General features: G+C 38.0%; 1 protein-coding gene across 1 annotated transcript in view; it reads left to right on the forward strand.

Moving 5' to 3' along the window:
* Positions 1-27774, forward strand: part of cep89 (centrosomal protein 89) — a 440613-nt gene that overhangs the window by 270493 nt on the left and 142346 nt on the right. Inside the window, exon 14 of the mRNA XM_039762400.1 lies at positions 16073-16214. Coding sequence (XP_039618334.1) covers positions 16073-16214 — 142 coding nt within the window. The remainder of the gene's footprint in view (positions 1-16072; positions 16215-27774) is intronic.

Here is a 27774-nt window from a genome sequence, read left to right on the forward strand (position 1 = left end):
TCTCTAACATACAGAAATAGTACAATGCCTATTTTCATAGCTATACCTTCTCTCTTCAAATGCTTGCCTAGCAGTTCTAAATGCTGAGAGCTCCTGTGTGCTAACTTTGGCCTGGCCTGTACAAGTGAGTGGATTTAGAAAATAATTTTTGTACAGAGCACTGTGACATTTAACTCATATTCTTATTACAACCACTACAAAACGGAAGCTATCGTATTATACTTGCACCTTTTTTGAAAGTGTTTATTTGATATTTGGCCATCAGCCTTCATACATTATACAGTTCATTTCTACATTTTGTTATTTATTACTAAAACATGAAAAATGTTTCTGTTTTAACGATGTGTTTACATAGATTGTTGTAGACGCAAAACACACATCAAATTATTTCCCTTTACAATTCTGGGTAGCTCACTCCCAGATAATCAGTCAAGAAATGAACTGGGAGAACCAGTTCTGAGGTGGTGGGGGGATGGTATAGCAGGCTGCTTGCTGCTTGGGCTTATTGACACATTTAGAAGACAAAAAAGATTTAAGATGGCCCAGGTTTACAAGTTTTTTCGTTGGCTCTGGTAATTCTAGTGTTAACTACACTTTCCCCTGCCACTACTTTGCAGTCTTCAATCTTCTTCAGGTTGACTCTATTGCGTAGAATGTAATCTGCTTGTGTGCATCTTCCTCCACTTCTGTTACGTCACCCAATGTTCTCTCCTTTACAACATACCCACCCATCCCCTCTGTTCCCTTCACCAACATGTCCATTGAAATCCACTCCAATCACAACTTTCTGTCCCTTGGGTACACTGTTCATCACTTCTTCCAACTCACTCCAAAAATCTTCTTTCTCATCTATTGCACACCCAACTTGCGGGGCATATGCACTAACAGAATTCATCATCACACCTCCAATTTCCAGCTTCATAATCATTACTCTGTCTGACACTCTTTTCACCTCCAAAACTTGACATACTGTTCCTTCAGAATAACCCCTACCCCATTTCTCCTCCCATCCACACCATGATAGAACACATTGAATCCACCTCCAATCCACCTGGCCTTACTCCCCTTCCATTTAGTCATTTGCACACACAATATATCAACCTTCCTTATCTCCATCATATCTTCTCTCTCCCCTTACCAGTCATACTGCCAACATTTAAAGTTCCTACCCTCAGTTCCACTCTCTTTACCTTCCTCTTCTCCTCCTGCCTCCGGACACATCTGCCTCCTCTTCTTCTCCTTCTTGGGGTTCTTCGGCCAAAAGTAGCCTAATTTCCGCCAGCACCCTTTTGGCTAACAGCACTGGTAGCAGTTGTTGATAACCCGGGGCTTGACTGATCCGGTATGGAGATTTGTATTGTTGTCCGCATATTGATTTGGCAAAATTTTACACTGGGTGCCCTTCCTGATGTAACCCTCCCCATTTATCCGGGCTTGGGACTTTCACAAAGAAACACACTGGTCTGTGCATCCCTTGTGGCTGGGTTAGCAGGCTGCATATGATAAAAATCTAAATTTACTAAATAATGAACATCATTTTCAAGCAAAAATACATTTATTAGTCATATAACTACAACCCCAAATCAGAAAAAGTTGGGACAATATGGAAAATATGAATAAAAAAATAAAGCAGTAATTTACAAATTTCCCTTAACTTTTATTTCATTGCAGACAGTATGAACACAAGATAATTCATGTTTTTTTGGTCAACATCATTTGATTTGTAAATAAACATTCATTCTTGCCATTCAGGCTTGCAACACATTCCAAAAAAAGTTGGGATGGGGGCAATTCAGGGGTAGTAATGAGGTATAATAACTAAATAATGATGTGATTTGAAACTGGTGATGTTAACAGGTGATTGCAATCATGATTCGGTACAAAAGCAGCATCGAGGAAAGGCCTACTCCTTTAGGAGCAAAGATGGGCAGAGAATCGCCAGTTTGCCACCAAGTGCGGGCAAAAATCTTTGAAATGATGAAGAAAAACGTTTCTCAAAGCCAGATAGGAAGAGATTTGGGCATTTCTCCCTCTACAGTGCATAACATAGTGAAAAGAATCAGGGAATCTGGAGTAATTACCTTGCGCAAAGGCCAAGGGCGCAAGCCTCAACTGAATGACTGTGATCTCCGAGCTCTCAGACGGCACTGCATTAAAAACTGTCATTTATCAATAAATTATATAACTGCGTGGGCTCAGGACTACTTCAGGAAGTCACTCTCAAGCACTACAGTACATAGTTACATTAGGAAATGCTAGCTGAAACTGTACTGTGCCAAAAGGAAGCCCTACATAAATAGTGTCCAGAAGCGCCGTCGACTTCTCTAGGCTCGGAGGCATCTGGGATGGTCCATTGTGCAGTGGAAACGTGTATTGTGGTCAGACAAATTGGTTTTTCACATCTTTTTTGGAAGAAATGGACGCCGTGTGCTGCAGACCAAAGAGGAAAAGGACCATCCAGACTGTTACCAGATACAAGTCCAAAAGCCAGGGTCTGTCATGGTATGGGGTTGTGTCAGTGCCTTTGGCAAAGGTAACTTGCACTTCTGCGATGGCACCATCAATGCTGAGATGTATATCTCAGTTTTGGAGGAACAAATGCTGCCTTCAAGATGACATCTTTTCCAGGGACGCCCATGCTTATTTCAGCAAGACAATGCCAAACCACATACTGCGCACATAACAAAGGCATGGCTACGTAAGAAGAGGGTGCGGATGCTTGACTGGCCTGCCTGTAGCCTTGATTTGTCTCCTATAGAGAATGTTTGGCGCATTTTGAAACAACAAATTCGTCAACGAAGACCCCGTACTGTTGCGCACCTAAAACGTTGTTTGCAGGAAGAATGGGACAAACCTGCAACACTTAGTCACTTGATTTCTTTGTTAAAAGACAGGGGAACTGTACAAAGTGGTAAATGCTGTACTGTCCCAACTTTTTTTGAAATGTGTTGCAAGCCTGAATGGCAAGAATGGATATTTATTTACACATCAAATGATGTTGACAAAAAAAAACATGAATTATTTTGTATTCATACTCTCTGCAATGAAATAAAATTTGAGGAGAATTTATAACTTGCTTTTTTCTTTTTTTAATCACAACTTTTTCTGATTTGGGGTTGTAAAAAACTTTGGTACTCAAAGAAAGCAGAAAGGGATGGAGAAGTGCAGAAAGAGAGCAAGATATTTCTTATTTTTCCATTTAACATCAACAAATTTAAGTGTCAGCATGATAATAATAGTAGACTCTGTAGGCATAATAATTGGCAACAATATTAAATCAAGGATGAAGCTACTGTTTTAAAAAAACATACTACTTTTACATCAGTCTACAAAACGTCCTGAAAGGTTCAGAAGCAGTTCTCTCCAACCAAACAGTGAACTTTGTGATTGATCTAAAGAGAACAAAATGTATTTTCTCACCTAACAGGTCTAAATGCCAAGATATTATTTTAAAGGAGATTCACTTAATAAGTAAGGACCACTTTTGGTTACAAAGAGATTGGATTGGGTAAATTTTTCACTCCAGCTATTCAAAGAAAACTAGAGGTGTGGAAATCTTAATATACAAAACAATCTTATTGTAGTATCAGATCCTGAAGGGTGACATCTCATGGTGATAGGTAATTTATTTCAATCTGCAGTAATTTTGATAAATTACTACGCACCTAATGTGGATGGTAGAGATTTCATCGAAAATGTATTTGCATCTATTCCTGATGTGAACACTCATTAAATTATAATTGCTGGACACTTTAACCGTGTTTTAAATCCAGACTTGGATAGGTCTTTAACTAAAGTGGTGATAACATCTAACACTGCAAAAATAATCACACAGTTTGTAATAGATTGTAACTCATCAGACCCATGGAGATTTTTAAATCCAAACTCGAGCATATTCATCTTCCTCACCAATACATCACAGTTAAGAATTGATTATTTCTTTATTGACACTATTGTTATCGTAGACCACACCACTCTGATAATGGAGTTTAAATCAGTGTGCCCTACACACTTATCATGTAGCTGGCATCATATCCCTCCTTAGCTGAGGAGAACTGTATAGAATTCATCTCTAGGCAAAATGATGTTTTACAGAAGTACTAGGGTGTTGTACTGTGTTAGCCATTATGAATGTAGACAAAAGCCAAGCAAATTGATACCTTTTATTGGCTAACTAAAAAGATTACAATATGCAAGCTTTTGAGGCAACTCAGGCCCCTTCTTTAGGCAAGATGTAATACAGAAACTGGAGCACACATTAGGACAAGAAACAACATTGGTAAATCTTTAAATGAAAAATCTTAAATGTAAACAATTAGTTTGTGGTGAGTTTTTCAAAACAATATGGGTCTGTAGACAGGTTATCTGTGTCAGTCTGAGAGATGCAAACAGTCCTCATACCTGGCCATATAACTCTTGTTTCTATTCAAGCCGTGTTGTAATGTATTAAATTTTAACATGAGTTTAACTTCCCATTCTTTTCTCTCTTGCTGTGTTTTGAAGATGCCCATACGCACTGTGACTTTAAAGTCCCTCTCAAAGTGTGCATGGCTGTTGAAGTGGGCCGCTACAGGAACATCTGTGTTACCCTGTTTAATGTGGAACCTGTGTAAATTCATTCTCTGGCGGAGTGTTTGTCCAGTTTCTCCCACATAGAGTGCAGTGTCAGGACATTTCATGCAGAGAACTAGGTAGATCACATTAGATGATCTGCAGGAAAATTATCCCTTTATGTGATGTTTAAGTTGGCAATGTGGTATAACTATAAGTTTCTGTATTGTGAATGTGGGCACACGTTTTACATCTTTTCTGTAGGCAGGAAGATGTGCCATTTTCTGTCAGGTCATTTAGGGAGCTTCGGTCATTTAGTTGCTGAAGGTTTGGTGGTTGCCTGTATGCCAGGAGGGCAGGTTCAGGAAATACATTTTTCAGTGTTTGGTCGTTATTTAACATTGGCTGAAGTACTTTTATAATTTTTCGAAGTGTTTCAAGATGTGGGTTGTAGGTGACAACATGGGGGATGCGGTTTTTGTTGTCTTTGTTTTTATATTCCAGAAGGTTGTTTCTGGGTATGGCAGTAGATCTTCTTATTTGAGTGCCTGTTATTTTGCGGGTATAACCTTGTCTGATGAAATCTTGTCTGATCTCCTGCAGTTGTTGATCCCAGTCAGTTGGGTCTGAGCAAATACGATTTTACCGTATTGCTTGGCTGAAAATAATGGAGCACCTTATATGCTTGGGGTGGAAGCTATCAATTCTTAGGTAGGTCCGTCTGTCTGTTGGTTTGTGAAAACAGAAGTTACAAGGGTGTTGTCTTTCAGTTCAACAGTGGTGTCAAGGAAGCTGACTTCTGTTTTTGAGTAATTTAGCTTCAGCTTTATGTTGGGGTGAAAAGAATTATATTCATTATGAAAATGGAGGCGGTCCTTCTCACTGGCAGTCCAGATTATGAAGATGTCATCTACAGTGGGTACAAAAAGTATTCAGACCCCCTTCAATTTTTCACTCTTTGTTATATTGCAGCCATTTGCTAAAATCATTTAAATTAATTTTTTTCCTCATTAATGTACACACACACCCCATATTGACAGACAAAAAGAATTTTTGAAATTGTTTTTAGATTTATTAAAAAAAAAAAAAAGAAATATCACATGGTCCTAAGTATTCAGACCATTTGCTTAGTATTTAGTAGAAGCACCCTTTTGAGCTAATACAGCCATGAATCTTCTTGGGAACGATGCAACAAGTTTTTCACGCCTGGATTTGGAGATCCTCTGCCTTTCCTCCTTGCAGATCCTCTCCAATTCTGTCAGGTTGTATGGTAAACATTGGTGGACAGCTATTTTTAGATATCTCCAGAGATGCTCAGTTGGGTTTAAGTCAGGGCTCTGGCTGGGCCATTCAAGAACAGTAGAAGCACTGGCAGGGTATGAGGACTGTTTGCATCTCTCAGACTGACACAGATAACCTGTCTACAGACCCATATTGTTTTGAAAAACTCATCACAAACTTCAAAGGACTTTGTTGGACAGTTATCTTATCCAAAGATTTTGACCATATATTGTTCTTCTCTTGTTAAATTAATCTTAGCCTGAACAAATCTATTAATTGTTTACATTTAATTTAATACATTACAACACAGCTTGAATAGAAACAAGAGTTATATGGCCAGGTATGAGGACTGTTTGCATCTCTAAGACTGACACAGATAACCTGTCTACAGACCCATATTGTTTTGAAAAACTCACCACAAACTAATTGTTTACATTTAAGATTTTTCATTTAAAGATTTACTAATGTTGTTTCTTGTCCTAGTGTGTATATATAAACATAGGGTACTCCAGTTTCTGTATTACTTCTTGCCTGCAGAAGGGGCCTGAGTTGCCTCAAAAGCTTGCATATTGTAATCTTTTTAGTTAGCCAATAAAAGGTTTCATTTTGCTTGGCTAATGTTTTACAGACAAATGCATCCTCAGAGGTCTCTGCAGGAATACTATGGGAAACTCTGAGGATTTTTTAAAAAGGTTGGATTATTTCATATCTTTCCCTCAAAAATAAATTGTAAAACAAGAAAGCTTCAGAGCTAAGTAATGAAGTGTAATAAGATTATAAGTTTAATGTTACTGTGCTCTGTACAAAAATTATTTTATAAATCCACTCACATGTACAGGCCAGCCCAAAGTTAGCACACAGGGGCTGTCCACATTTAGAACTGCTAGGCAAGCTTTTGAAGAGAGATGGTACAACTACGAAAATAGGCATTGTACTATTTATTTATGTTAGAGATGAAATGGAATCCTCTCCTTCCCTTGTTTGGAACCTAAGTAAGGGCCTGCACATGGAGAAGACAGTATTAAAAGACTTGGACAGCAGCCAAACACTTTGAAGCCGACGAACGGATGGGTGATATCATCATCCGTCTTGAAAACCCTTTCAGCACAGCGACGAAAAATGGCAGACTGTTTAGATCAAGATCCCACCTTGGTATTTGTCTTGCTATTGGCTTACCATCTGTAATGCCGCAGAAATCGTCAGTAAAGGAAACTAAGTTATTTTCTCTTATGTGATTTTTACCGCCGTATCACTATGGTAGGGATATCAGCTTTTAATATCATATCTATATAGTTTTTGGTTACTTAAAACGCCGCAATTACAAAAGAACTTATTCTAACTAGGGAGCTATATCACCCCCTATTGTAAACATGAAGTAACCTGAATAAATGAAGAATATGTCAGTTCTCCAAATGAGGCACTTTATAGGCAAAGACATGTTTTGTAATCAGAATTTAAACTCTTTACAACATAAGAAATGGAACAGCTCCTCTTTATGTTGCAACATCAATGCTATGAACATGGAGAGAAGACTAAGATCTTACCTCAAAAAATCCAGAAAAAGGAAATTTGCAATGCATTAACAGAAATTACCAACACAGATGGAGATAAAATCATTGACTATAAACATATAACCCGCACATTTATAGAGTACTGTAAGTCCTTATATTCTATCCATCCATCCATTATCCAACCCGCTTTATCCAAACTACAGGGTTTACGGGGGTCTGCTGGAGCAAAATCCAGCCAATCCAGGGCGCAAGGCAGAAAACAAACCCCGGGCAGGGCGCCAGCCCACCGCAGCCTTATATTCTACCCAGTTTAAAAGTGATAAGACTCAATTGTTTTTTGTTGTGTTATAAATAAAACAGCTAGACACTTTTAGCACAGAGGAACTGGAAAAACCTGTGACACTCTTTAACACTAGAATTACTAGAGCCTACGAAAAAACTCGTAAATCCGTCCCACCTTAAATCACTTCTTAAAATCGTTCACAGCTCTCCACCAGCGTCTTTTGTCATCTAAATGTGCTGATAAAAATCAGGCTGCAAGCAGCCGGGTATTCCATCCCCCCACTGATTTAGAACGTGCACAAACTTCTCCCAGCTCATGCCTTGATTGATTTTCTGGGAGTGAAGTGGAGTTTTGGACTGGAAATAATAGATCGTTGTTTGGAACACACGCATTTCATGTCTGTTCCGTTTCTACAGTAATCTGTGTAAACACATTGTTAAAACAGAAACGTTTTTTATATTCTACTAGTAGATGACAAAATGTAGGCATAAACTATATAATGTATGAAGCCTGAAGTATCAAACAAATACTTTCACAAAAGCTACCAATCTAACACAACAATTGCGCTTTTATTCAAAAATATAACTGCAGAAACAAAAAGCCGCCTTAACAAGTGACATTGACACCCATTTATTAGGACTGCCTCTGTAGCACAATAGAATCAGCTGCCAACTGGAAATCAAAAAGTCATGAGTTCGATCCTGCACTACTCCGTTTTGAGAAGTAAACTGCTCTTAGTCTTACTATTTTAGAATAAAAACATACATTTGATTTCAGTCTGTAACAGCCGGTGTAATTTCTGATACTTGTAAAACTTAGCTTTGTTTTTTTTTTTTTTAGTCAGTTTTATTATCTCATCCCAAACACACCACACCCCCGCATCTTTTCACATAGACGCGCTATAACAGAGGTAAACTCAGCTCCCTTCTACATCGGAGCAAGAATGCACATACCATTGCTTGCATACTAAAGTGTCAGCGGGCACTTTTCATGGCATTACACATGTATTTTTGAGCATGCCCTCTGCACACTACTTGTGACTTTAGGCTTTAGGGAGTAAGTAAATAAATAAAGGTAAATCATGTCATAAAATGATTTCTTCAAAACGTCGAATTTTATTTATTTGCGCTGGCTCCCTATCTAGGGATTGTTCCTGCCTTCCACAAGATGTTTGCTGGGATGTGCATGACTCTCGAAATAATTTGTTGCCGCAGTACTGTCTTTTTCAAATTCAGCAACCCTTAATTCCTGTCTGTCCTTTACTTTCTGCACACATCCAATCGACACACAATAAGCTCTGTGATTAATGTGAAACCATCTGTAAGCTTAGAAGACCAATTCTTCACTATTTTTAAGGAACATTGAAAAATCATTGTAGAAAATGTTTATTCCATCCATCTATCCATCCAGGGTTGCACCAGTCCCAGCAAGCATACAGCGCGAGGCAGAAACAATCCCTGGATGGGGCACCAACTCATCGCTACCGCTGCACCACCTTCCCTACACATGTGTAATTGTTAATAGTATACATTATTTAAATTAAGTTAAAAATGTATCTGATTAATGTCATTCGCATACTTTAAAGCATTTCATCTTAAAAATGATTTCAAGCATATATCCTAATATTCTAACAGCACAGAGCTCCAAGAGGACAGCTTTTAGAAATCTAAATCGACTTAGAAGCTTATAAACTTTTTTTCCTGTAAAATGATAAAATAATAATAATAATAATACCAGAAAAACAATGAAAAATATTCAATATAAAGAGATCATTACAATATGCATATACAATGTATATAGTGCAGATAATGCAAATTGTTCATAAAGTGGCGCAGGTTGTGCAATATTACAACTGTAGTGAAAGTTTACAGTGAGGTAATTGTAATTTTATGTACAAACAGTTCTACCAGGAGTACTTGATGGACTGATTGAGTGTGTTTATAGCTCTTGGGATGAAACTTTCTGAACCTCAAGGTCCGTGCAGGAAAGGTTCTGAAGTATTTGCTGGATGGGAGAAGTTCAAATAAACAGTGTGCATGTCTGAGGCAGTGTAAGTTGTAAATGTATTAATTACCTTTGTAATTTTAAACACCTCAATCATGTCACTCAGAATATGGAACCAATGCAGGAAACCTTTTAAGACAGAGAAGCTTTTATTTGTTGCACCTCTACATGATCACCTTTTTCTACAGTCTTACACTTATACTGTATTAAATCACTGAAAAACGGCTGAGATTAATATACTTAGAAATTTGTATATAGTTAAGGTCTTTGCAGCTTATGATCAATTACGATTCAATATCCTAAGGTACATTGGGCAAAGGATGTTTCACTTAACATCTCTGAAAATGACTAGAAGGCAGCCATGCATAGAAAACACTAAAGCTCCTTATGTGGAAAGCATTTAATCATCCAACTTAAAGTCTTCTATTTAGGACATTTATCTTTAAATTTTCTAAAATGTATCCCGGGCAAGATTCAACCAGTGAATGTTGCAATTTAGTTCCAGTATCACCAAATAAACATCATTCTGGACAAAAATCAATCAGGCAGCCTTGGTGTCACAGTCCCTTCTAACCCATTAACAGCATGTTTATTGTACTCCCAGATTAAAGTTGGAGAAGGACAAATAGATTGTAATTGCTTATACCTCACTACTAGCACTATTTATCTTGCTCAACTGGAATAATTCCAGCCCACCTGTGATAAGGGGTAACTGATGTTCTATACTATTTGAAATTGGAAAATATTTAATTTTCACATAACGGATCTGTCCAAAACTTTTTTTAAATATCACATAATTTAATTAATCAAGTTTTAGAGCAAGCATTGACATGATTGTATAGAGTTTTATTTTCTACAAATAAAATCAATAAAATAATAAAGGAAATTTGATGTAATCCTTTTACCAAGTCACATTGTTCAAGTCTCTGGTAGAAATCAACATCTTAATTAATCAAGAAAGAAACTTATTCTCTAATGAGACAAATGTGATAAAACCTTTTAATAAGCAATCAGGCAGGAGAAAAGTTTGTCTGTGTTATTTATTACTCTTCATCTAATACTTGAACAGGGAGTACTCTTTCACAACATGATCAAAATGGTCAAATAGTAAAAGTGCAGGTCTATTTTATAAACATCCATCCATCCATCCATTTTCCAACCCGCTGAAAACACAGGGTCATGGGGTTCTGCTGGAGCCAATCCCAGCCAACACAGGGTGCAAGGCAGGAACCAATCCCTGGTAGGGTGCCAACCTACCGCAGCACAATATATATATATATATATATATATATATATATATATATATATATATTATTATTATTATTATATATATATATATATATATATATATATATATATATATATATATATATATATATATATATATATATATATATATATATATATATATATATATATATATATATATATATATATATGCTACTTTTCAGCTAGGGTTGTTGCTGCAGTCTTTTTTGTTATATTATTATTGTGCTTCTACAGCAACCTCTGTTAATATTGTTATTAGCCAGTTTTGACACATTTCTACCCCCCCTTTAATTTGATATATATTGGTATGTCCCTAGCTCCCACTTTGCTACTGGCACTGCTTTAGTCATAGCTTTACCTTCCACCATGCTGTATTTTACGTTAAAGAAATTATTGTCCTTTTACCTTTTTGTCAGTGGTTTTCATGTCTTAATACTTTGTATGACATCTTGCCAGAACCATATATTAAAATATATGGATGCTCAGTCTTGAGTTTTAGTGAGTAAAGCTATCTATCCACGTTCAGTACAACCAGAGGGGCAACGCTTCGTACGGACTGGGTCTTAGGAGAGAAACATCATTTAATACAGCTTTTTGGGACAGAATAGTAAAAAGATGGATTTCTGAAGCCTGATCATGTTGAGCCTGGGGTATATGAAAAGACTGTTTTTTATATGCCTACATCTGTTACATTGGGGCAAGTATCACAGAAATGTGTCCTTCTACTTGTTTTTGTTATTCCTAAAAATGCTGTACTCTTTCAACACAGATAGTCAAGGATGGATCAAACGGGGATTACAGTTTATATTGCCAATTTTGTCTTTGTTCAATTTACTTTGATCAGCAATAGTCACATTACATTTCTTGAAATCAAGTCAAGGTTAAAAAAGTGGAATAAGGCAGTTACATGACACCATATCCTACTGTTCTGTCTTGTCTAGGCACTCTAGAAAATCATTAAGATCTCTACGATCAAACTCCCAGAGATCAGACTTGAGCAGCCATCTGGTTTTAGCCTGTACAGAAACAGAGGCAGCTAAGATTCAAGCTGTCTGTATTAAAAAGTAAGCAGCCCTTCAGAGGAAAGCAGCCCGCTTGCAAGCAGAGGCAGAGGCAGAGGCAGAGGTTCAGTTAGAAGTCCTCCAAAAGCAACGAGAGGAAGCAGCAGCTTTGGCTAAATTGAGTATTTTGAAACAAGCTGTAGAGGAAGAGGATGAAGTCAGCCATCCCCTCAGGCTGCCCAATTCAGCAGATCCCACAAAACAAACTTTGCAGTTTGTCTTAGATCAGAATACTAACAATGCCTTTAAGCCAACTGTTGAAGACTTTACATACAATGCCCCAGCATATAACCTGCCAGAAGATGCCAGTAGGGAAGACCACTCTAATCCAACACCCATTGTGAGTGCTATGAATCCCCACAAGTCTCCAAAACTCAGACTGCATACTCATACAGTACCAGATTCATATAATCAGAATTTTGTTAAATCTCCCAGGAGCTGCCCCATGCTGCAAGAGACTCAGTGTTCTTCAATGAGTCTATGTCATAAGACACCTAGGCTTTGGGCAACCTGAGATAAATCCATCTGCAACTCCATTTACCACACTAGTACCTGAGCATGATCCACCAGATGCCATCAGCTACAGCATTGTCCAAGGAATACCTGTGGGCATGAAATCTGAAAGAGCTGGAATATCAGACTTTGCAAGGTAGATGATCCTCTGAGAATTCAGCAATATTGGTCTCACAAGGTTTGACGACGACTGCCCAGAAAATTACAGGTACTGGAAATCCACATTTAAGACAGCAATCCAGGCTTGGCCCCAATCAGTGGAATGTGCAAAAAGACTTAAAAACATCCATGTAAACAATCCATCCACAGGTCCCACATTTGTCACGGAAAGACTAAAGGAAGATCTGAAGCCATTGAGCTTTCCTTATTCAAAAGACTACAGGACTTTCCTAAACTGTCCAGCAAAGATGACCGCAACCTTTTGGAACTTAGTGTCCTTTTCCTTGAACTTGAAATTGCTAAAACAGATCCACATCTACCTGGTCTCAGTTATTTAGATACTGCTCATGATGTTAACCCCTTGGTGGCAAAACTGCCATACTATCTTCAAGAGAAGTGGACTTTGGCTGGTTCCAAGTACAGGCAGCAGCATCAAGTCTCTTTTCAACACTTTTCCTTTTTTCTTGTTTCTTTAGACAGATTGCCAAGGCCAAAAATGATCCAAGCTACTCAGTGAATGAAGTACATTTGCCAAGTTCAACAACCGTGAGGTATGAGAACTTGAGTGCTAGACATAAGGACTTAAGGGGTACTATTTCCATTTGTAAAACAATCTCAGACAATGCTTCAGCTGCCAGCAAAGATGTGACAGAAGAGAAAGTTGACAATCCCAACCACTACTGCCCAATAAAATAAAAAAAACACACCCCCTAAAGAAGTATCGTACTTTCAGAGGGAAACTCATACAAGGCCGCAAGGAATTTCTTCAAAGGCATGAAATCTGCTATAGGTGTTGCCAAAGAATGTAAGGTCATTATTCAATGTTCTGAGTATGGTAGCATGTTACTGCTCTCCATCCAGATTCCCAAGAGGACTTTATCTCCATCTCCTGGCATGGCCGGGAGAACTCTGAACAAGTGCCAAGGCCTGTATCATCTAAATGAACTGAGATATATGAAGGACTTTGTGGAAAATGCTGTGCCAAAATATGTCTTGTGAAGGTGTTCCACAAGGAACAACCAGAGAAGGCCATTAAAATGTATATTATCTTAGATGAACAGAGCAATTAAAGTTCTTTGACCTGTTCAATATAAAAGGGAACTCTTCACCCTATACCCTAGGCACATATGCAGGCCTAGTGAATGCTACAGGAGGAGTGAATGGTTTTATTGTGGAAGCGGTGCAAGGGAACACACAGTTCCCACTACCTACGTTAATTTAATGTGATCAATTAGCAAGTCACAGGGAGGAGATCCCCACACCTGAAGCAGCACGGTGCCATTCTTATCTGAAGCATATAGCCAGCTATGTCTCACCACTTGACAAGGATGCTAACATCTTGCTTTTGCTGGGAAGAGACACTCTTAAGAGTCCATAACGTACATCAACAGTGTAATGGCCCTGATGATGCCCTTTATGCCCAGAGACTTGATTTAGGCTGGGTCTTTGCAGGAGATGAATAAAACTCGCAGACCCTCTAGCATCCATTCTTACAACACAAGTGTGTTAGAAAGAAAGCGTGTTGCTTACTTCAGGCAATGCCCATGCCACTATTACATGAGGTAGTGACCCAATCTGCACAGAGAGATGCTTGATAACATACAAGGGCTCAGTATGGTTATGCCTGAAGACGACCTTGGTAATTTTTTTCCAGACCACCAGTGATGACAATAAGGTAGTTCCTTCTATTGAAGGTAAGGAGTTCATCAAAATCATGTACAAAGAATTCTGTAAGGATAGTTCTAACAGTTGGGTGGTAATAATAATAATCATAATCCTAATCATGAGCAACTGGTGTCGAGATTTGCTTCACTGAAGGGAACACTGAAGAACCGACCAGAGATGAAAGAGCACTTCATAGCATTCATGCAGAGGATACTGAATTCCATATTAATTGACATGAATCCTTCTCACTTGACTCACGATGTGTTAACTACTTTCCTTGCTGAAGTGTCAGGTAAAATCAATTCAAGACCTTTAACACTAGAATTCCTGAAGCCTATGAAAAAACTTGTAATCCCAGCCCACCTTAAATCCATTCGCACCTCTCCACCAGCGTCTTCTGTCTTGTAATTGTGTCTGCACAAGCAGCCTGCTATCCCATCCCTCCCACCGCACTTGTTTTGCTATACTTGTATCTTTTGTGAAAGCGTTTATTTGATATAATATATTTCAGTCTTCACACATTATACATTTCATGTGAACATTTTGTCAATTACTACTAGAATATGAAATATTTTTCTTTTTTAGTTATGTGTTCAACAATTTCTGCCTTGCACTTCATCCTACAATTTACACAGATCGTTGTAGACACGGAACACACATGAAATGTATGTATTCCAAATGGCGATATATTATATACCCTATACAACTCCAGGTACCACACACGCAGATAAGGAGCCTTGGCTTGAGCTGGGAGAACTTTTTTGCCCGAGATGAGCTCCAGGGGTGGGAGGGTTGGGATAACAGGCTACTTGCTGCTTGTGCTGATAGACACATTTACAAAACAAAAAACACTGATGAAAAGGTGCAAAGGGATTTAAGGTGGGCCAGGATTACGAGTTTTTTGTAGTCTTCAGGAATTCTAGTGTTAAGCTCGATTTCTTCAGATCCAGAGTCTTCCGATATTCTGATGGTTTGTCCAAGACATAGTAGCTGGTGAACCACACTCTGTCTGTATATTCCTGGTAGAATGGACAATTCTCCAGAATGGCATTGTGATTTGTACTGTGATCTTCATTTTTGTGAATGTTCCGATTTCTAAGTTCATTTATATTTTTTCTTGCACCACCCTCATTACAATGCTGCTATAGCTGCCCCGGAGTGCACCATCCTCATTACAATGCTGCTATAGCTGCATGGATATTCTACAACTACTAGCTTTTGGTCAGAGTCATTAACTTTGAGTTGTCCCATTGTCTTATAATATTGGTACACAAAACTAGCATTTCAAGTTATTGCTATTAAAGGTGGTTCTACAAAGTAGTGAAATATGGTGTTTATCTACTTTTTCACTTATGGCTTCTGCACATTGATTTTTTTTTTTTTTGGCTGTACAACAGTGATAGTTAACACTAATTTGTTGTTCATTTGCTGAGGTTAGATTTTTCTAAATGTATAACTTGAATCAAAGTAATCTCCTAATAAATTGTTATAATTTAATAAAATGAAATAAAATTGTTTAATAATTCTAGTCATCAAATAAAAGCAAGTATGCAAACTAGTGAGCTTCGAATGGAATGTGAATGCGAAGAATAATTTTTGTGTATCACAGTAAATAGTGCATTCCATTAACTTATTCCCTTATTATAAGTAAGGCATTTTGAAAATAATCATTTAAACAATACAGACCATGCATAGTAGATGCAGTAGTCTGATCATTTTTTAAAGCTTGATGCATGTACATATTCTTTACTTTCCCAATGTTTATATGTTTTTAGAAAGCACAAGAGGAAGGCCAACATTTTAAAACAGCAACTCGATGAAGCAATGGGTAAAGAAATTGCATCTCATCAGTACCTTGCAAACATGATCCGCCTGGCTGAGAAGACATCACAGGAACGTGATCAGTTTATGCACATGGTAATATAAATGCATTCTGTTCTTTAAATTGTGTAATTAATAATAATAATAATAATAATAAAATACATTTTATTTGAAAGCCTTTCAAAACACTCAAGGACACTGTACACAGTAAAAAATAATAATAAAAGTAAGAAAATAAAAAGCAGACAAAAGAGCAGGTAATTTACAAGATCATAAAAACATAAAACAGTTCCAAATAGGAAAATGGAGAAAGTTATGTGGGATAAGCTATTTTGAATAGGTGAGTTTTTAGTCTAGACTTAAAAAGAGAGAAAGAGGTGATGTTTCTTATTTCAGGAGGTAGGGAATTCCAAAGTCGAGGAGCAGAGCAACTGAAAGCCCTGCTCCCATAGTGGCAAGACGGGGGACAGGGACAGAGAGAGAAAGAGAAGAAGAGGATCTGAGACACCGAGATGGGATGATGATCTGTACCAAATCAGAGAGATATGGAGGAGAGAGATGATGAATAGCCTTAAATGTCAAATAGTCAATTAAATATATAGACAATATTTTTGACTTAGAGATTTAAAAATCCTTTAATACATCTTAGCTAAACAGTCTTAAAATATTTAAACTACATTTGAAAATTATGTTTAACTTACAACATATAATTTAAAATATGAATATATTTAGTTTTGGTTTTTCATATTGCATGTTTATATAGGTATCCTGTTGATTTATTGCGATATTTTAAATGTATCAAAAAGACTACTAGCATACCAGGGCACAATTTTTTTCTGTATCTATGATAACTGTAGCTAGTTTTATCCAAAATTACCAAAGTTCCACAGTTCCAACTTGTAAATGGGATTCAGTAAAAGCCTGGCACGTCAAAATAATTCTACAGACAAAATATCTTTGTTTTTTAAAGCTCTGGTAAAAATTCAAATAAAACAGTTCATGCAAAAAAGAGAAAAATTGATATAGCAAAAAAAAATTTATTGTTAAGAAAAGTTCTGTTCAAAGATTAAATCTTGTTTCATTGCTAATCATTACAAATCACTTCTAAATGTTTCTGAACCATTTCAAAAACAGTCAGAAAACTGTACATTTCTATGTTGAAAATGGGTCTTTTAAGCCCCTGTGCACTGGGACCAATTCTGTACAACAACTGACTCAGTTGTCACACTGTATCTTAGTAATTGCAAGAAAGTTCTATCTCTTATTAACTTACAGGGGATAAAAGGCTAAAACATTACAATACAATGCAATATAATTTATTTTTGTATAGCCTAAAATCACTCAAGAAGTGCCGCAATGGGCTTTAACAGACCCTGCCTCTTGTCAGTCCCCCAGCCTTTACTCTCTAAGAAGACAAGGAAAAACTCCCAAAAAAAAACCTTGTAGGGAAAAAATGGAAGAAACCTTGGGAAAGGCAGTTCAAAGAGAAACCCTTTTCCAGATAGGTTGGGCGTGCAGTGGGTGTCAAAATGAGGGGTACAATACAATACACAGAACAGAAAAAATCCTCAATACAGTATAAAAATAAAAAGTACATAGCAGAATTTAACAGTAGATGATTTCACATAATATGATTTGGATATGTTTAGAGTCCTGGAGACCTCATCCATCAAGCTACCTCCCCCATTTGGCCATTCCACGGCTGAAACAACGCTGGGCCAGCCAATCCGATGAAAGGACCCCTTTCCCACGATTACTGCGATCCTCCATCAGGGATGACTTTACCTTAGGCAGGCAAAACAACTTGGCAGGTGGGCCATAGCACCAAGTGCCACATTTGAGTACCGAGAAGAGAAACAGAATAGGTGAGGGTTAGTATCCAATTATACTGTAACTATCATGTTACTTATGTTTTAGTACTAATGACTAACAACAGAGATGCAGTATGTACAGTTAATCAGCAGCTCTAGTCAGAATATGTTAAACTGAAGTAGTGAGTCTTCAGCTGGGATTTAAAGGCTGAGACCGAAGGGGCATCTCTTATAGTAGCAGGCAGACCATTCCACAGTTTAGGGGCCCTGTAACTGAAAGCTTGACCTCCCACTGTTATTTTATTAAACCTTGGAATCATAAGCAGACTAGCATCTTGAGATCTTAATGTCTGCTCTGGTTTGTAAGTCATGATAAGTTCAGACAAGTAAGCCGGAGCTTGGCCATTTAATGCTTTATATGGTAAAAGGAGGATTTTGAAATCTGCCCTAAACTTAACTGGGAGCCAGTGTAAGGATTTAAGAACTGGATTTATGTGTTCGTATTTTCTTGTTCTTGTAATAATTCTTGCGGCCGCATTTTGGATTAACTGGAGGCTGTATAAAGAACAATTTCAACATCCAGTGATCACCACATTGCAGTAGTCAATCCTACTAGAAATAAATGCATTAATTAATTTCTCAGAATCCTGTTTATTTAGAAAGCGCCTTAATTTCCTAACATTTTTAAGATGGAAGAAACATGATTTGGACAACTTTGTAATATGCGCTTTAAATGACATGCTAGAGTCAAAGGTAACTCCTAGATTGTGGGCTGATTCAGTGAAATTAACGGGGATTTCAACTGAGTTAAATGATGACAAAATATTGTTGTGATCAGCATCATTCCCGCCAATAATTAACATCTCCGTTTTATCTGTGTTTAAAGACAAGTAGTTCTCATCCATCCACTCCTTTAATACACTAACACAACTAATTAAAGACATCGGGGAAACTTCATTTGATCTAATTGAAAGGTATAACTGGGTGTCATCTGCATACAAGTGAAAATTAACATTGTTTCCTAATGAGAGATCCCAGTGGAAGCATGTAAAGTGAAAACAGCAAAGGTCCTAGTACTGAGCCCTGCAGGACACCATATTGAACTTCTGTGTATAACTATGGGGTACTGTCAGCACATTTCTGTACATATTGGAATCAATTTGATAAATAAGACCTAAACCAAGCGAGCACGGTGTCTGTAAGCCCAACATCATTTTCTAGCCTGTGCAGTAATATAGAATGGTCAATGGTGTCAAATTCTGCACTTAAGTCCAACAACATAATTACAGTGGAGTTTCCTTCATCAGAGGACATCAGAATGTCATTTACAACCCGCATTAGTGTTGTTTCTGTACTATGACCAGTGCGGAAACCAGACTGGTTGACTAAGCAAATATTAATATGAATTTAACTTAACTTAATTCACTTTCTAAGATTGGCTCTTACATTTCTTGCCCCTATAGACAATTACTATACTTCAATATAGTAAGCCAACTAACTTTATTTTAACTATTGCAATAATATTGCAGCAATAACACTAAAAAAACATTGGATGTTTCTTGAAGCAGGGTCTGTCCCGTATGCTTATTTTTGTCTGCACACAAACTCTTCTGACTGCACGTTTGGCATCTGGCATTGTCTTGATGACTCGACCCATTACCCAGGAACTGCAGGGTGCAGCATCATCTACAATTAAAACAACATCCCCTGGTTAAAAATGTATTCTTGGTGCAAGCCATTTTGACATTCATAAAGTATTGGCAAATACTCTTTAGACCAGGGGTGTTCAGCTCTGGTCCTGGTGGGCCGCAGTGGCTGCAGGTTTTCATTTTGACCCTTTTCCTAATCAGTGACCTGTTTTCACTGCTAATTAACTCCTTTTCCCTTCATTTTTAATAGCCCTAGTTTTAAGGATTGCCTCCTCCTCTGAATTGATGGCATCCAAACAGAAATGAGATGTGAAATGAGTCAACGGGTGACCAGCTGAATTAGAACGTCAGACTCCTGCCAATTTCTCTTCAACCTGTTTCTTAATGAGAAGCCAGTTCTTGCTGTTAGTTAAAGCCATTATTGAATATCATGACTTGTTGCTGCTCTCATTCTGTTGATTTTCTATTTTTTCCAAGACCACTATCAAGATGTTTTGGTGATCTGAGCAGACCAACATGACTGAGACCTTTCTTTATTTTCAGGTGAGCTGGTGATGTGGCGGCTTGTTTTGTGTCTCATTCTTGTTTGGCTGCTCATTAAGGAAAAAGGAACAGCTAAGGGGTGCAAGTCATCAATTAAAACTAAGGTGAAACAAGTTAATCAGCAGCAAATGGCTCACTAATGAAGAAAATAGTTAAAATCAAAACCTGCAGCCACTGTGGCCCACCAGGACAGGATTAGGACACCCCTGCTTTAGACGATCTTTCTGAAAACAAGTCAGCCATATATTGTACTTGCTTCCAGTGTCTTCGAGTATGCTGGTCGTCTTTAGGAAAGATTCAAGGAGGCATGTCAGATTGTGTCATTTAGTAATGGCAAGTAATTGGGTCTGAGTTCCTCCAGATCATTTGGGTTGTTTGAAGTCTTTGTGAGGGGTCTGTTATTGATGATTGATTCAGCTTCACACATCATTGTTTGAAGACTTTCATCATCGAGTGTTTGTTGGTTTATTGTTGAATTTAGAATTTTCCTTATACTTCAGATTTGTCTCTCCCATATACCACCTTGAAAAGAGGCTGATGGTAGATTGCAAACCTATTTGACTTCTTTCTTCATCATACTGTTGCCTATTTTTGCTTGGCCAAAATTTTTAATTGCTTCTTGTAGCTCACTTTTTGCTCCAACAAAATTTTTCCATTATCTGAGTGTATGATTTTAACTTGTCCTCTTCTGCACATGAATCGGTATATGGCATGGATACAAGAATCTAAGTGTCTAAGCTATGTGCAATCTCTATGTGCACAACTCGGATTGTTAGACAAGTGAAGATTACTCCGTAATATTGACCAGACTTTGTCCTTTTTTGACTTAAAAAGGGACCAAAATAGTCAACTCCAGCATTGGTGAAAGGTGGTTGGTCAGGTACTAGACATTCTTCTGGCAAATCTTCCATTTTTTTGCTCACCTGCTTTCGCATTGTATCTTCTGCATGTTGTGCATTTTGAAATGATTTTTCTGATAGCTGAATTTGCTTGAGGTACGCAGTATTTCTGGCATAACTGTGCAAGCACATAGTTACACCCACAATGTCCGATTTCTTTATGAATGTGCTACAATATGAGAGAAGCAATATGTGAATGCTTGTGAAGAATTGCAGGATGTTTAACTTCTTCGGGCATTGCAGCTTTGTTAAGTCTTCCTCCAACTCTCAGTATTCCATCCTGTATGATCAGTTCAAGTTTATATATTTGACTGTCTTTTTTACACAAGCCTTTTTCTTTAAAGCTTGTAATTCATCTGGAAATTCTTGCTGTTGACTGAGGCATATAAGCTCTGTTTCAGCTTTAGCCAAGTCTTCTAGAGAAATTGGGCTTGGATTTAAAGTCAGTTTTATACCTTTATGTGCTCTGTGATGAGTGATTTTTGTTTTTCTGAATTACTTTTAGATTGACTGACTTCTAGTTGAAATGTTTTTCTTTCATTTTTTAAGTGCAGCAGTATGTCTTTAAACTTAAGGAGCCAAGCCACTGCTTTCTTCAAGCGTAACCAATCCGAAAAGTGGGTGATTAGTTTGTTGATGGGCTCGGTCACTTCCTCTGTTTTTGTCATGTTGACTGTACATGTTTTCATTTATGGATCATCTTCAAAAAGTGAACCGTTCAGTTGATTTGGTCTTTTTGGCCACTCTACTTTGGGCTTTGATAAGAAACTTGGACCTTGTGTCCATGTGGTGCTTTTGAGAAAACTTTCTATGCTTAGCCCTCTGGATGCTTGATCAGCTGGATTAAGGGCGGATGTGACATACCTTGTGGTTGTGGATGATCTCTGATCACTGATATTCTTTTGGCAACAAAGATCTTGAATCGAGTGCATTAATTTGAAATGTATTTTAGCACTATGGTGCTGTCAGTCCAAAATATAGATTCATGTGAGGGCATTTGAAGTTCACCTTTTAGCATTTTGTCCATTTTGACTGCCACACTGGCAGCTGTCAGCTCCAATTTTGGAATCGTGACATTTTTCAATGGTGCAACTCTTGACTTGCCCATCAGGAATGAAAAATGCGTTTTGCTTTCTAAGTCTAATTAATGAAACATGAGTCAGTTTGTCATGCGTAGAGAAACCAGAGTACTTAGTGAAAACAAATAAATCACTGTGGATAATGTGTGTGATGTAATACAATGTGGTCCACGGAACTATTTAAACTTAATACTTCTTGTATATTACTAAAATGAAGACAGCATAATAATTACCTAACATGGATAAGTCCTTTTAATTCACATGATATTGACATGCTATTTTCACATTCAAAAAATCGTGCTTCACCCCAGGACAAGAAAGAACATTCCAAAATATGGCACTGTTGCATTAATACCATACATATACCACTAAATCCCCCAAATAACAAAAAAAAAAACCTTTTTCCCCAAAAAGACAACTACAAAAATGTAAAACACGAACAGAAACTCTAAAAGGCGTAGCTTTTATGAATCATAGGGAAGGTTATTCTTATTATAAAATGTTAAACGTCAGTGAGGTATCATCTCTTATACAGTGGTGTGAAAAACTATTTGCCCCCTTCCTGATTTCTTATTCTTTTACATGTTTGTCACACAAAATGTTTCTGATCATTAATTTGACCATTAGTCAAATATAACACAAGTAAACACAAAATGCAGTTTTTAAATGATGGTTTTATTATTTAGGGAAAAAAAAATCCAAACCTACATGGCCCTGTGTGAAAAAGTAATTGCCCCCTGAACCTAATAACTGGTTGGGCCACCCTTAGCAGCAATAACTGCAATCAAGCGTTTGCGATAACTTGCAATGAGTCTTTTACAGCGCTCTGGAGGAATTTTGGCCCACTCATCTTTGCAGAATTGTTGTAATTCAGCTTTATTTGAGGGTTTTCTAGCATTAACCGCCTTTTTAAGGTCATGCCATAGCATCTCAATTGGATTCAGGTCAGGACTTTGACTAGGCCACTCCAAAGTCTTCATTTTGTTTTTCTTCAGCCATTCAGAGGTAGATTTGCTGGTGTGTTTTGGGTCATTGTCCTGTTGCAGCATCCAAGATCGCTTCAGCTTGAGTTGACGAACAGATGGCCGGACATTCTCCTTCAGGCTTTTTTGATAGACAGTAGAATTCATGGTTCCATCTATCACAGCAAGCCTTCCTGGTCCTGAAGCAGCAAAACAACCCCAGACCATCACACTACCACCACCATATTTTACTGTTGGTATGATGTTCTTTTTCTGAAATGCTGTGTTCCTTTTACGCCAGATGTAACGGGACATTTGCCTTCCAAAAAGTTCGACTTTTGTCTCATCAGTCCACAAGGTATTTTCCCAAAAGTCTTGGCAATCATTGAGATGTTTCTTAGCAAAATTGAGACCTAATGTTCTTTTTGCTTAACAGTGGTTTGCATCTTGGAAATCTGCCATGCAGGCCGTTTTTGCCCAGTCTCTTTCTTTTTGTGGAGTCGTGAACACTGACCTTAATTGAGGCAAGTGAGGCCTGCAGTTCTTTAGACGTTGTCCTGGGGTCTTTTGTGACCTCTCGGATGAGTCGTCTCTGCGCTCTTGGGATAATTTTGGTCGGCCGGCCACTTCTGGGAAGCTTCACCACTGTTCCATGTTTTTGCCATTTGTGGATAATGGCTCTCACTGTGGTTCGCTGGAGTCCCAAAGCTTTAGAAATGGCTTTATAACCTTTACAAGACTGATTGATCTCAATTACTTCTGTTCTCATTTGTTCCTGAATTCCTTTGGATCTTGGCATGATGTCTAGCTTTTGAGGTGCTTTTGGTCTACTTCTCTGCGTCAGGCAGCTCCTATTTAAGTGATTTCTTGATTGAAACAGGTGTGGCAGTAATCAGGCCTGGGGCTGGCTACGGAAATTGAACTCAGGTGTGATACACCACAGTTAGGTTATTTTTTAACAAGGGGGCAATTACTTTTTCACACAGGGCCATGTAGGTTTGAAATTTTTTTTCCCCTAAATAATAAAAAAACATCATTTAAAAACTGCATTTTGTGTTTACTTGTGTTATATTTGACTAATGGTTAAATGTGTTTGATGATCAGAAACATTTTGTGTGACAAACATGCAAAAGAATAAGAAATCAGGAAGGGGGCAAATAGTTTTTCACTGTATATATTTCTCTTCTGGTTCGTCCTGCTTCCCCTCAAAACCGGTCCCGCCCACACACAGCCAACACGGCTTTTCTCGATAAGCGTTTGCTTCCATGGGTGCACAGGTAACTCAACCTCCTTGCCACGAACCATACAGTTTTAAAATACATGAGCAAATTTATCACCAAATCTCTCCACTATACGCTAACACTTCTACCTCTCCAGGATATGAACAGTTGTATGTTTTTGACACAGCGCAAGCTACTGAAATATGCTTACAAGATAAAGCAAACTCTGCATGCAGCGAAAATTTACTTCTCCAGCTAGATTCCATGCTCAGAACCATCAACCCCTTCGCTAAATCATACAAACACATGCATAAAATTGCTCAGTCAAATCCAACAGTATCTGTACGAATGGTTTTCAAGGAAAACCCTGGGCAGGATTTACGACGATACAATGCACCTACATGTCTCACCGATGTTGCAGCGATTTTCGTTGGAGAAGAAAGGGACATTTGCATCTATCCCAGAGGCAACTCCTGTAAACAGATTTCCACGCTCAATATGAATTGCGATCCTATGGTTTACCCACTTTTATTCCCTTGCGGAGACTTTGGCTGGCACAAACATTTAGAACATGTTCCCGATAAAAGAACCGCAAACCGAATCAGGCTTACTCAATGCCAATTTTACGTGTACAGATTATCAATGAGTAGTACATTTAGTATTTTGCACTCCAGCGGCAAACTATTTCAACAGTACATCATAGATGCATATGTTAAAACAGAGCGCACACGTCTCAACTATCTCTGATTACATCAACAAGATCTGCGCGTGGAACAATACAAAGGGCTATCAGACGCACTGCAAGCAAAAGCTGAAAATAACGTACATGTAAGCAAAATGATCATATTACCGTCCACATTTCCAGGAAGTCCAAGATACATGCAACAAAACTATCAGGATGCCATGGCCATAGTACGTAAATTCACAAAGCCGGATTTATTTATCAGTTTCACATGTAATCCTGCTTGGCTGGAAACTCTACATGCATACATACATCGGATACTTAAAGACCGGAGCACAGACCTGATATTGTAGTACGAGTCTTTTGGATTAAGCTGCAGGAATTACTTAGAGACATTCTACATCATCTTTTTGGGGTTGTTATCTCTTATATTTACATAATCGAATTTCAGAAGCGCAGCCTTCCTCATGCCCACATGCTGTTTACTCTTCACAATAATGCTGAAATAAGAACCAAGAAGAAAGAAGTATTTCTTGCTTCTTGATTTCTGAATTCCTTTCTCACCGTTTTTCGTTCCTATTCTTACACCGGACATCACCTAGTATTTATTAAATTGAATAGCCTGGGCAAGACCAATTTCTAACAGGTCTAAGGGTGGGTGCTCAGGCTAAAGATCCAGCAGGCCTGATGCTTTCTAGGCTGTCCAGGTCTCCATTTATTTCTGTATCAGCACTGGTTGTTGGTGTTACCTTGCCTAGTCCATGTAAAACCATCTGAGAGATGGAAAGTTGCCAAGAACATGCAGTGGTAAGGATAAAAAACACTTCAGCATGTTGCCACAGTGGGGATGATGAACATTCACTCAGTCGAGGTCACTGATGTTTAGAACTCTTACCCAACACATAATATCAAGAATGTTCCCTCATCGTGTGCTGAATTTGGAGACTGGTGTTTCGATGAGGCATTGAGGACGTGAAGGAAACCTGGGGCTGCAAACAATTAAGAAGTTGCAGTTCATGTCCTAATATCACACATGCAGGAGAGCTGCCTGTAGTCGAGTGTTGTGTGACTCTATAATAGAGTATGGAGAAGAGTAAAGAATGGGCAGACCTCAACCAAATGAGCTCTAATGCCATTTTTAGGGTCTAGTTGAATCTCAACTCTCCCATTTGACAGTGGGTGATAAAAGGTTCTCTGGACATGACAAACGCCCCAGGTGGCTACAAAAGCAGATAATTCAACCGATACAAACTGGAGCCCATTTTCAGTGGTGATGGCAGAGGACATACATGCAAAATGCAGATCCAGGAAATCAATCATTGCATTTTTTTTAACACCAAAACTCCCCACAAATATTAAGTTTCAGGTTCTTCAAATGTAAATCTGGCCAGGCTACAGTCTATAGTGAGCGTGGCATGGGAGAACCAGTCTTTAAACTGACAAGGCATGAAGTGGAGACATGGATAAAAAATTCAGATTATGGCAGTGCTTTTTAACCCTCACATTCTTGGCGACAACTAGGAATGTCTACATATCCCACAGGCTTCACAAAATTCAAACCTACAGGATGGCTCAGCCTGTATGCCTATAGTTTGGAGCTCCCCATAGATATCTGAAGGTTAATCATTGTGAATAAAAACCTACAGCTGGGAGAGGACAGCATTATGTTCAGAAGCCAATTGAAGCAATACTAGGGAGACAGCTGCTTGGAATAGAGAGTGGAGAATTTGAACAAGTTCAAGTTTGCTGCTTGCAGGAAAATGGCAATTTTACTACTTCTAAAATGCTTCGAAGACTAAAAACATTTTTTTCATGTCTCAAGTCCCTGAAAATAAGAACAGTTAGAATGAGATATGGCATATGAGTTACGCGGTTCTCATATTTCTCAAACATTTTATTTACCACTTGCGCCTAGTAAGTAGGTTCTTAGTATCTTTGAAGCTTTTCAACCATTATGATAGAAATGGTTTGATATAGCATTAACCATGATTAACCAGAGTAGCTTTGTATTTATTGATATTTACCTTGCATCCCACACCATAACAGCCATGGAGAAAAATACATATGACCTTGAAAACTTTTTTTTTTGGTTGTGCACCAAACTTGTACTTGAGTTATTATCATCAAAAACAACTGGCCCTATGAATCTGACCCTAAGAATGTTTACATTCTGTGCACCACAGAATATGAAGAACGTATATTTAATTTAACATTTGCGCTTTCCATATTGTGATAAACTGTGTGAAGGATGTGGGAGAATAAACGAGATGGAAAATGAAAACTACAGCTTTTTTGTGCTGTAAGGTGAAGATGAGGCTGCAATAAACTGCTAAGAAGACTTTCTGCTCACTTCTATTTTCTGTGCCTCTAACCTGTATCAAACATATGCAACTTTTTACAGTACTAAATAACAATGTCACTCCTGCCAGACAAGGTTTTTGAACAGTGAAATATTGTTAAGTGATCATTTTAAGTGTAAATCTGAAACACTGGCAATTTTACTTTGTGCAATTTGTGGGTTTTCAAATACAGTAAGAATAGTCTGATTGACAACACACATATTTGGATAAAATTCTTCTTTGACAAATCTTAATTCTGTGTTTGTAGAAAAGTATTTCCTTCCCAGCGATGGACTTGATGACCTGCCCAGAAATTATTCCTGCCTTGCATCTGATGTTTCCTGAGATTTTCCATTGACCCTGTTGTAGATATGCAGGTTTATAAAATAGATACAGTACAGGCCAAAAGTTTGGACACACCTCCTCATTCAATGTGTTTTCTTTATTTTCATGACCATTTACAGCACTCCAT

This window comes from Polypterus senegalus, chromosome 9 (assembly GCF_016835505.1).
Source record: "Polypterus senegalus isolate Bchr_013 chromosome 9, ASM1683550v1, whole genome shotgun sequence".
Taxonomy (NCBI): Eukaryota; Metazoa; Chordata; class Cladistia; order Polypteriformes; family Polypteridae; genus Polypterus; species Polypterus senegalus.